Raw genomic sequence first — 12,328 nt, forward strand, 5'->3', positions numbered from 1 at the left:
CCCAGTCACCCACATTTGGAAATGCAGGTAAGAATGGTTGGTCCCAATCACTATTTGAGCATCCTGGGGAAAGTGTTAACAGGTCAGTATCTCACCTAAAGGCTTGTAAGTGCTGTCTGCCTGGCTGATGTAATATTCTTATGCACAAAAGGCATTAGACTACTAAGAAAGCAAGGGCTGCCTAAGCCACCACGGCAGCTAGCCAGCCACAGCCCACAGGCCACCCGTTGGCCTGTACTATGTAGCACAATACTACTTTGATCAGCTTTCATGTGCATGAAACTTGTTTGTACTAGAAAAACTACTTCTGCAGTGAATACCACCTCTGGGAGTAAAGGAACTTTTGCTTATTTTTCCCTGAGAAATAGAAGCAAGTAACTGCTAGCTTGATTTATCCACAGCAACTGATTAGTTTTCTTTGGTGTGAGCAATATCCATGTGTCCATCCCTCACTTCTAGCTGCTTATATTTCAAGACACTTCATATCCTCAAGAATTACAAGCATGGTTGCCAGACTTTTTTGTAAGAAACATGTTATTTCATTAATTACCTTTGAAGTGGTTAAAAAGCTTTAGCATTTACTATTTTTATTGGCAGATGTCACTATTCACTCAAATAACATTTCTGCCCTTTATTTAAAACATTAAGTTAATTGTAACAAAGTATCTCCTGCTCCACATATGAGTTAAAGGCAACTTTTGAAATTACCTACTACTTTATAAAAAGGTTTTTTTGCCCCACTTGCATTCTAGAAGCACCAAGCATCTGTCTTCCTTTAAGCAGGCCACAATCAGACACACTTTTGGGGAAAGGAGGGGAACAATAACAAAACCACATCCGCAGGAGTTGCATTTTTGTTGTACTGGTATATTCCATGTTTGTGTGGTTTTTACATTTATATAGCTTACATTTTGCTTGACCCATAAATAACACTTGCAAGATTAAAAGGGCCATAGTTTAGAGAGTATTTACATAGCCCCACCATGCATACAGAGCTTTTAATACCTAGTAGACAAAATTAAGATGTTTTACACTAAACATTTTTTAACATTTTTAAACTTAAAACCCCTGACTAAAATACAAGTGATATTTCATCCATAATGCTGCTGTTAAACCCCTAACAAATCTATCTCGATAGTGTAACAAACTTTTTCAAATTCAGGGATATAAAAATATTCAGCTTTTAAAATTTTAACTGTACAATATGTACATTAGTATTTGCACTGTTAAATTATGAATACACTTTAGGCTATGAAATACGACATTATAAATATCAATGTTTTCAATTCAGAATTGCAGCTAATACATTTTAAAACCTGCATAATGCATTTCAAAAGACAGATATGGAGCCTAATCCTTTAAGCCCTTATGAAAATATTTGTTACATAAGTAGATTTATTGACTTAAATGGCGTTACATGCCTGAGCAAAGGATTCCAGCATTTGTACTCTACTCTTTGGGGTGGGGGAGGTGGAGGAGAGGACACAGAAAGCATCACTGTTCAGTGGCAGTTACAACTAGATTTAGACCCATCAACTTCAACTTGGTTCAATTCTAAAATAGCTGAATTAATATCTTCCTTTAGCAGGCAAAACAAAGTCCTTACACAGGGTTAGAATTCTTAAAGGAAAAACATGGAAATTAAAAGTCATTTACTGCTGCTTTAGAATAGATCAAGGCCTCAAGCATTTCAACCGTCACATCTGATTTTTGCCTCCTTAATAGAGGACTCTTTGGAAGAGCAGCATTTTCCTAAATAAAACAAGTTCCAGTTTTTGTAGAGAAGCCTCCAGGAGGAAGAGTGAGCTTTATCAATGGAAAAGGGGCATAGTGCAGAGCCTTTGTTCTCATGGAGAGAAAAGGAAAGTCAAAGACCACCTGTATGGATAAAGCTACAGTATAGGACAGTTTTATTTATTGATGTTTGTTGAATCCCTTCTGTCAGATTAACTAAACATAGGTGAGTAGCGAGCACAAAGTAAGTGTCTACAAAATGTCTGTATCAAGAACTGCAGTAACAGTATTTTGACAGCTGAAACATAGTATTATAAACCTAGCAATATCTGAGCAGATCATTATTTGGCATAGTGACATTTCTGAATGTTATTTTTACAATGTAAACTCTCGTGGAGTTATCATTTACACTGGCAAAGCATTAAGAACCTTAGCAACTTGCCTAATTACAATTATTAATATAAAAAGATGTGGTTCAAACTGTAGCTATAGAGTTGATTGGTCTTCCCAACTGTTAAAACAAATTAAGAAATTATGCAATTTTTTCCTTTGTGTCCCCTCTTCTTCTTTGATTTGGTTGTCCTTTGTCCAAACTGAGAACTAGATAATGCAGTAGTTGGACCAGAAAGGTCATCGGTGTAGTATGGATATCTCAGTGATCGTGGCTGTGGAATTGGCTGTCCTAGAAAATATCCTTCCTCTTCAGAATCAGATGATGAGGATGAAGTCGAACACCAAGAGTCATCTTCATCACCATATAATCCAAAAAATTTATCAACCATTTGATTATGCACTGCAAAATCAGAAGTAGTATGAGCATACCGTCCATACAGCTCCGCATTTTGAATATATGCCTGAATCTCATGTGAACTTTTATTTTGAATAAGTTTTTCATGATCCTGAGGAGAATAAAAACGAAATCTCTCTTTTGGAGAACATCTTTCTGCAGCCAAGTTAAGTGCATTATCTGAACGAGATTTCCTACATCTTCTACGATGATGATGATGAGGCCGACTTCCACGCTCTTCAAAATGATAAACACGCCTACGAGTCCTTTCACTCATTGGAGGTTGTCTAATTTCAACATTCTCATAACTTCCATTATCAATAACATCATCTGAAAACTTTACTTGCTGTGGTCTTGACTGGGATTTAGATCTTCTCAGTACAGGCATATGTACTGGCTTTTCCTCTGGTAACACCTTTTCCTGACACAGTTCTGAGCTCAGACTCTTCAAGGACTCTGTGCTCCGGTGGAGCATTGAAGAATTCAGAGTTCCCATGTTGCTCATTTTCTCACAGTCCTCCACCTCTAGTTCCTGGAAAGTTTTCAAGGAATAGAGAGATGGCCGTGGCTTGCCTTCTCCATCCATTGAAGCCCCTGTGGTGGGAGTGGAGAGAGCAGGAAAATGAGAATGAGAGGAGTATCAAAGAGAGAAGTATTATAATGAAATATGTAGACTGAAATATTAAAAACATTTTCACTAAAGCAGGCCTTATTACTGATTTAGAGCTATTTCCAATGGATTAGCTGCACAGAAGAACAAGCATTGTTGGTTTTTTTTAATTACAAAGAGGCCTTATAATATCTGAAAAAGGTTTTTACTTAAAATATTTAAGTCTGATAACCAAAGAACTAGCTAACATTAGGACATCAAGACAGGAAGAAGTTCAGTGAGTTTAAACCTAGCTCCCTTCAGTAGGTCCTTGTTTATTGCAGCATATGGCTGGTTCTGAGCTACGCAAGTAGCTGCAGTAACTCACATTACAGAAGGAAAGGAATGGAAGATTAGGATAACTTTTAAAATTGGTCTCATACCTAACTCTCAGGGCTGCTTTTTTGGTGGAGGAATGGGAAAGGGAGGTTAAGTAATACACACACACACTGCATATCTGACTTTTATCCTTTTGGCTAATTTCAATCAATCAAGTTTGACAAGCGGTTTGCAAAAGTGGATTATCAGTGTCTTTTTAGTCAATGGGCAAAGCTAATCTCCTAAACCTCATTTCCTAAGGCTAGAAGGTTACCATCTTCTCAGATTTTCTGCATATTTTTACAGGCAAACCAGGAAATTACCTGAAGCATTTTGTAGAGCGTCTTTAATATTATTCTAGTATATAATGCAACTTTTTGTACTTAATGTATGTAATTGTTAAGCAGCATAAACAATTCTTAATTTACTCAAAGTGGTAGTTTGTATATCTAACAAATACATAGCGCAGGATCATTCTTACTCTGTTTAACATTATGGGGGTTCATTATAAGCAAAGGAAGGAGTTGTGCAGTCTTAATTTAAATAGCAGAATTTTATCTTGTAGAAGAATATGTGCTTGATAAAAGCTATCGCTTCATTTACAGACACTGCTTGCTACTAAAGCTTTTTAAAAATTGCAAATACAAGAAGTCTTAATTCAAAATATTACAACATCTATGCTTTGGTTGACCTCTCTATCAAAACCATTTGATTTTTCTTGATACCTGTTATGTTAGACAGAGCCAAAGAATCCATTGAGTCTCGAACACTTTGTTCTTGCTGTTTCAGATCAGATAAACACTCCAGTGAACCTTCATACCACAGCGTTTGGTCATGTTTGTATCCTGCAGCCCCATGCTCCATGTCTAACTCCTGGATTTTTCTGCTGCTGGCGGGGCCTGGATGGCTGCCATATGCAGAGTCACCCAAGCCATCCTGTGACTGGGCCCAGTACATGTCTGACTGATACTTTTTACTTGCTAGGCTTGGATTATTTTTTTTCAAGTCCAACTTGCTCTTGACTATGCTATCAGAAATCCAGTGCTCACTTGATCTAATGTCTACTTCAGCAGGCTGCTGGAAGAGGCTTTTATCACCAAACTTCAGAAGAAGTTGAGTCATGTAGTCTTCATGTTCAGCCCATTCTTCAGGGTCTTCAGGCATTTCTTGCTCTACTCTTCCTTTCCAGAAGTCTTCATTAACAAAGCCTGCCCCTTGCCTCAAAAGGCTTAAGTCATCCAGCTTACGAGAAAGAGTATCATCAGCGTTGCTTGAAAGACCAGGAAATTTGTAATTGAGAGCTGGTGACAAAAGGAGAGACTGGCGGCACTGGTCAGCCGACCGGCTGCTTTTTCCCATACGAACACTCCTCCTGGAGTCTCTTGATCGAGCAGACTGAAATGCAGAATCAGAAGAGTCGGAGGCATGAACATCCTCACCCAAGCTGCAGGTTTTTGAGCAATAAATCTGCCCTTGCTTTGGAAGGAAGGGGCAACCAAGCAAAGAGGTCTTGCACTGAGCACAGGAAAAGCAAGTCTCTGTGGCATGCCAGTGCTGTCCATCATAGGTCATCTGAGCGTGGTCAACACCTAGAAAGGGAGAAAAAGCAATGCTTTAGGTTCTCTAAAGAAATTACTTGCACAATCCAACACTTGAAATGTGAAATTGGCTCATAAATTGGCTTTCACTTAATTTTTAAGTTTAACACTTAAAAAGGGCATATTTACCAATGTGTTCCCCACAGGTCTCACAGTATTCTGCATAGAGAGATTCAAAACAGTTACAGCAGAATGGTCTCCCGTCCTTCATGATGTATCTCTGTCCACCCAGGATCGTTTCACACTCAAGGCAACAGAAGTGTTTCATGTGCCAGTGGCGACCCTCAGCTTCTGTACACTCATCAGCAAAAATGATCTTCAAAAAAATAAAAAGCAAGCTTTTAGTTAAGTGGCCAAAACCTCACCTTAGGACTCAGAGCAAGTAAAGTATCCAGTTTGTACAGTTAACAGACCAAATAATTCGATTTTATTTAGCTGCATTGTGGATACAAAGATAGAAACAAAAATCTTCTGTGGCACACTAATCTCTTTTTTTTTTTTTTAAACAACAAAGAATTAAGAAAAAACATACTTTGTAATGCAAAAAAATAAATGAGAACATAAGAACCTGAACAATTGAAAAGGTTGCTATTATGAAGGCATCCAGGAATGTTTGTACAGATGCTTTTTCTAATTCAGTCTACAAGATTCAATTATAGCTACAAACAGGTATGTGTTTTCTAAATACCATCACATTGCTTGCGATATTGCTGGTTTTACAAGAAATGAAGCAACCCTCAGCTTTCAAACCTACCTATGCAACAGAGTCTTTGTTGCTTAAAGGGATGCATTTGAAGCTAGTAATTGCCCAAACAAGCAATGCAGTTTGTTAACTGAGCAATAACAGATTTGTGGATTGACATAAAATGTAAATTATTTACCTCATCACAGGCTGAACATCGAGGTTTAAGTAGTTCAGCATGGTGTCTGCCACAGTGAATTTTTCCATCTTGGTAGAAGTAGATTAGGTCAACGAGAAGCTCATTACATGTGAAGCATACAAAACACGACGGATGCCAGCACACACCAGGCCCAGCTCTCGAGGCAAAGACTGCAACTTCACCGCCATTTACTTTTGTACCACACTAGGAACAAAACCAGAAAGTGAACACACCTCCCATCCCAGACAACTGGCCTCGGACACACACTTAAGCTAAGTTCAAAACACCAAACCTAGTATGCAGTTATTATTCCAAAATTTTGCCAAAAGGGGAAAAAAATATTCTCAATCTTGGGATAGACAAATTCTGTACATCAACAAAACTTTTATGATTAGAAGTTTATTTTATACATAGAAATAATTGTACAGGTATGCCTGTTTTTCATGTGTATTTGTTTTAATATGAGTCAACAGCAGTTTTTTGGAGTAGGAAATATATCAAATATCCAGTACCTTTCTAGTATCAAAAGTTGTGTTTTGTTTAAGCAAGCACTACCTTCATCATATTTATGTGCAGTTTTAAGAATATTCTAATTTTTTTTTTCAGAGCTCAGGCATAGACAGAGATAAGCCTACATTTAATATCAAGATATTGAGGTTTTAAATTATTCATCCCGCTAGTTCGCTTGTGGCACTAGTAATATATTACCTGTTCACAAACTGCATGCATCACTGCTCTTGAGAGTAGTTTAATAGTGCCTCTCCCAAGTGCCTCCTTTTTGCGCTGAGAACTAAACATCTGCAGCTCCTTCTTTTCTTCTTCACTTAAAGACTGACAGTATCTCACCTTCCACAAAAAACACAGAACTTATTTTAGATATTAATATATTATTTAAAAATCTTATTAACTAAGTGCACATATGCAAGACATCAGGCATGCTGGCAATCATTATTAAACTTTTCCAACATGTCTTCTCTACAGTCTTTACTTCTAGTTAATATGGCACAATACAAGCCTAGTATAGAGAGAGATTTTGCCTTACAGGAAAAAAAAAAGATACCAAATGAAGAAGCAGTCTAGGCAGAAAATAGTATTTTAAAAAGCCAAACCAAAAACCGTTGCTATCCTAAAACAATTGAATGAAGCTAAATCAAATACAGCCATAACAGAGTCATTTAGATTTATGGTTAGATGCCCACAATTAAACTAAGTATGGCAGTATACACAAGATCTTAAGTACTGACACCCCCCCACACACACAAAGGGCTTGTTTGTTATTTCCACTTCTACCCCAAATTACACTGCATATCTGAGATGCAAAGCTTTTACTATCACAAAGCATCCTTTTTGTGCACTACAATGAAATTCCAGGAATTTTAGGTTCCTGGTAATTGGTGGGTGGCTGCAAACACTATAAAACCAACTTGTGTGAAGTTTATTGCACTGACACCAACCTTCCTAACAAGAAGAGGCAGTGTCCTTCCAGACAGCTCTTATCTGAACACAAGTGAAACGCAAGCTAAACAATGGATTCGGTGTACACACCATGCTGTTTTATAGGTTAGATGCCACTACAAGCAATATTTTTGGCTTGTCATAAATACACAGGTAGGTAATTCTCTGTGCAAAAGAAGCAAGCAAGACCCAAATCGTGACCGTTCATCTGTAAGTTCCATATTCACCTCATTATCGTGGGGTGGCAACTGATACAGAAGTTGTTTAATTCTGTGTTTCTCTCCAGGGCTGTTAATGTAAGGGACCTTGTCCTCTGGCAAACAGGCAAAGTACAGCTGTACCTGAACAGGAGGTATGTAGAATTCAGATCAAGAGACACATATCACCCAAACACTGTAAGCATCCTTCAGCTACTGCTTTATCCCAAGTCTTACTTACAAAAGAAAAAGGATATGCTACATTAGACTCGTGACAGGACTTGCGCTGAAAATACGAGACCCAGATGAACTAACTCGGCAAACCTGAATTGCCTCTGATATAGCTAGCACCCAGCTGCTGAATTGCTCTTCTGGAATGCAATTTGCAGTGACAATTAGGGGTATCATAAATTATGCAAATTTAATGTTCTCATTATTCCCACCCCCTTTAGGGCTGGGCAACAAGCCTGTTGAAATTCCAAGTTCCCTTCTGCAGTTTACCATGCAAGACATGAAGCTTTCCAGAAAACAGCCACTATATAAACAAATTTAATTTGCTCTGTGCATTTTACACATTGCTGAGACAAAAGCTGTTTTGTAGTCTCCTGCTGATCAGGTTCATCCCGAGCATCAGCTTTCATTGCTTCCATGTGAGCTTTGGTAGGAAGACAGAAACACCCTTCCCTTGGGAGCAGGCTGGATCCAGCCACATTTCAATCAGACACAAATTAACTATGAAATTTTCATGGGCTGAACACACACTCTAAACCTACTTGAAAATATTTTCAGATCAATCTCCACTCATTTTTTCAGAAGAGAATTATGACAGGAAAACTGTAATGAATGCTATGACAAAGCCCAATGGCAAAAAATATTTTTGTGGAACAGCTACAGATTTATTGTTTTTCCTATGCAGTTTCCAGCTTGTCACAAGGCCTGAGGCTGTAAATAAGACCAGACTATTGGCAAAAATATTACTTGCCATCCAGATTTAAATAATGTTTAGGTCAACAGCTTATTACTGTGCAAGATAGATGAAAAAGAGGCAGTAATCAGTCACTTGACTCAGGAAGCAATCAAAATTATATGGGAAAGCTTGTACAAAACATTATTTGGCTTTCATTTAACCAAAATTTAAACATCAAAAGTCTACTGTAAGCCCACTTACTACTGATTGTATTTCAAGAAGCTGCAGGAAAAGCTAACAACATGCAGAACGAGAAGCAGCTTTTAAAGACACTTTATGCCCATTTCTCAAGTTTATTACACTGTTTTCAAAATACAGCTATTCTTCCTAGAAAAGAATCTTTAATTAAAGTTTCGGTAGCTGGAATATGAGGATATTTTACTGAATTTATTTAATTGTTCTGGCTAAATGTTAACTTGCTGTTTTGCTTTTACCTCAGATTCATGAGGATTCTTATATATGCTAAAGTAAGCGATAAAAATAATTTCACTAAAAATAACAATTTATTTGCTATTCCTGCTGACTTGTTACTTTATTCATGATTAAAAAAAAACTCTACATAGCAAAAAGGATACATCTTTTGTGCCTTCATAACTATGAACTGTATTAGCTGACCAGCTGAATGAGAGTTGCTCTCCCTCCTTTAACAGAAAGTCACTCTATCCATTTAACACTGAAGTTTGACTTCTGGATATTATTAAATACACAGCTTCAGTACAATTGCAAGATCATTAAAGGAATATTATTGGAGTTTCATTTCAATCATGCAGAGCCAACTTTCTCATTGATAATTTAACTTGCATTTCCATTAGCATTATGTTCTAGCAGATAAAGAAGAAAGGGGAGAGGGAGAAGGGAACAGCCCAACCAACCCTCAAGCCACAAGTGTCAACTCCAGTGAATGTGCAAGAGGAATCCTGGCATGAATAAAGAGCAGACATACAGCTATTTAAACAAATGTAAAATATGTTAGCAATTGTCACAATGACAGAATGCTTTCATTTCTGTGTGCTATAGTAACATACATTTTTTGGATGTCAAATCCCTAGTTATTTAGGCAAAGGGTTGTACAAAACCAGTAAAGTACTGACCAAATAATACAATGCCACAAGGTATGCCATGAGCTTTAATTTAACCAAATAACTTATTTCAAAGAGAAAGTTAGCGTTTTCTATGCTGTTTTGACTCTAGAATATATACTTGTGTGACACATTTATTGAAAAATCTTGACTAAAAAACATTTTTTGAAATATAAATTCCTGAATGACCAGGATTTTAAGCTCCCTTAAGACCATCTTACTGGAATAAGAAACAATACAAAATGTTAAAAGTTTTAAGAATATATATAAGACTTGTATAGATAAGAATATACATAAGACCTTCTGCAGGGTATCACTCACTGAGACAGTTCTTATTAGGGTTGTTTTAAAAATAAAGAGCCACAGTTTGTACCTGCTCTGGTCTAAGGCCCGGTGGGACCCAGGCATATTCTTCCAAGGCACAGCCAGAATCATCATCAGATGTTGAGCTTCGCTGACACCCAAAAGCAAGACTGTTTGCTTTGGGCTCCATCTCCAATGGCATAACGTAAGTATGAAGCGTTAAATATTTCAGCTGCAGTTCATCAAGCAGTTGATCTGGAGGAAGAGATTACCAGAGCGTTAATTAATTTGAACATGCAGCGACTATCAGTGTAAATAATCTTACAACAGTTCAGTATTCCTTATGTTGCACAGAATACAAAGTTATTGAAGTATTGTTACAACTTGCTACAATCAAAAAAAAAAAAAAAACAAGGAAAAGAAAACTAGACACACACCACTGCATTTAGTAACCAACATATATTTCAATATTAATACTTGTTGTCTTTTGCACTTCTGCTTGTTTTGAAACATTGCAGGCTAAGGAAAGACTCGTGTTGAGCAGATATTAATAAAATGAATTACATGAACTCTTTTTGAAGTTGTTACCAATCTAGTAACACAGAAGACATGAAAACTGCTTGTCCAAAACTAAAGAAATGCTTGGGGAAAGACAGTTGTGCAATTAGCATCCTGTTTTTAACGAGGTAGGCATAAAGTGGGCAATGAAAGTCTGTTAGATTCTTCTGAGAACTTTGCTTCAGCTGTATCAGATCAGAAGGGCGTTGGTCCAGTTAAGTATCTGAAATCCAATTATGTCAGATTAGGCTCTGTAAAATACATCATGATTGTTCTGTTAATTTAAAACCCTACAGGGACATGCTTTCTTTGATTCATGAAGTCTACAAAGTTTAGTATCAGTGGGACCATTTTCAGCCAAAATTGTCAAAGAAGGTTCTCATCAAGATCTATAACACTCTGCAATAAGAAAAAAAAAACCTTAAATATTTTTCACTAATTCTATCAGAAGTTCCTAGGAAATCCTGAATAGGAATTTCAGTGAAATACACATCACTACCAAAACCAAAGAGGATGTATTTTGCCACGACTGACATCCCGATCACCTGGGGTTAGAAATAAGCAGTACATTACAAATGAGCTGTATGTTCCCTGTTTCAGGCAATTCTTTCACCTATTCATCTAAATATAGATGCCATTTTATATGTGCTAGATTTGGGCTGTAGGCCAGCCATAGAAAGTTTTCATCACCTTGACATATAAGCTTGCTGTTGGGTCTAAACGAGAGAGCAATCTAAAAAACTTCTGGCTCATTTCACATTACATTACAGGTCTCATCACCACCATATTAGAAAAACTAAGTTACTGCTAGACCACAGCTGGAAGAAAAGTTTAAGACCTAGTACCTAACTATTCTGCTTGTTACACAGCAGGAGTTTCTCCCTCAGGAGAGGCATGAGGTACTGGTTAGTGCCAGACGCTGTTTATTCAGTATGGCATTCCTCATGTAACCCAAACCTGCTCAATGAAAAGTGGCCATAGGCACACAAAGTAAACAAACAAACAAAAACTCACAGAAGTGACGATATTTAGTATTACACATTCTATCTATCCGTGTTTTCAATACATCTATACATTCTCACATCCAATAAAAAGAGATGGAATTACTTAATTATTCCACTGGGCTAGTGCTCAAAAATTTAACTTAAGATTTTTGTTAACTTTATTCCAAAACTTGTTTGAAAATATATGTGCTATTTTTGATTTACTGCTAAGATGCCAATGCACTATCATTGCACTGCATAGCTGCACTGTAGTAAAAGATTTCTTTATTCTTCTCTGAAGTAAGCAAACCTGCCAACCTCCTCTAAGAACAGTGTACTTCTACAAAGCTTGACAGAAGTCAGGCAAATTTCTAAAATCTTACTCTAGTTGAACAACTGAAGGCTAGCAAAACAGCTTTTTACACAGAATCACAGAATGGTTGAGGTTGGAAGGGACCTCTGGAGATCATCTAGTCCAACCCCCCTGCTCAAGCAGGGTCACCTACAGCATGTTGCACAGGACCATGTCCAGATGGCTTTTGAATATCTCCAGAGAAGGAGACTCCACAATCTCTCTGGGCAATCTGTGCCTGTGTTAAACCACCCTCACAGTAAAATAGCTTTTCCTTATGCTCAGATAGACCTTCCTGTGTTTCAGTTTGTGTCTGTTGCCTCTCGTCCTGTCACTGGGCACCACTGAAAAGAGTCTGGCCCCATCCTCTTTACACCTCCCTTCAGATTTTTAAAAGCATTGATAAGACCCCCCTCACTCTTCTCCAGGCTGAAGAGTCCCAGCTCTCTCAGCCTCTCCTCATATGA

At 37.5% G+C, this 12,328-nt stretch overlaps 1 protein-coding gene across 1 annotated transcript; it reads right to left on the reverse strand.

Moving 5' to 3' along the window:
• Positions 1–853: 853 nt before the first annotated feature.
• PRICKLE1 (prickle planar cell polarity protein 1) lies at positions 854–10,503 on the reverse strand. The gene is made up of 7 exons (XM_026063009.1): positions 10,039–10,503; positions 7,650–7,763; positions 6,676–6,813; positions 5,968–6,171; positions 5,216–5,402; positions 4,214–5,077; positions 854–3,115 (listed from the first exon to the last, which is right to left on the reverse strand). The coding sequence occupies exons 1-7, from the start codon at positions 10,168–10,170 to the stop codon at positions 2,259–2,261; spliced, it is 2,496 nt and encodes an 831-aa protein (XP_025918794.1). The 5' UTR covers positions 10,171–10,503; the 3' UTR covers positions 854–2,258.
• Between the last annotated feature and the right edge of the window lie 1,825 nt (positions 10,504–12,328).

The sequence above is a fragment of the Apteryx rowi genome, unplaced genomic scaffold (assembly GCF_003343035.1).
Source record: "Apteryx rowi isolate R43461 unplaced genomic scaffold, aptRow1 scaffold_198, whole genome shotgun sequence".
NCBI classification, from domain to species: Eukaryota; Metazoa; Chordata; class Aves; order Apterygiformes; family Apterygidae; genus Apteryx; species Apteryx rowi.

Coding starts and splice junctions, on each gene's coding strand:
- PRICKLE1 (XM_026063009.1), bottom strand. CDS start 10,170: ATGCCATTGGAGATGGAGCCCAAAGCAAACAGTCTTGCTTTTGGGTGT. Junction 7,764..10,038: donor CGGGCCTTAGACCAGAGCAG/GTACAAACTGTG, acceptor CCTCCTGTTCAG/GTACAGCTGTACTTTGCCTG. Junction 5,403..5,967: donor GATGTTCAGCCTGTGATGAG/GTAAATAATTTA, acceptor ATTTTTTTGAAG/ATCATTTTTGCTGATGAGTG.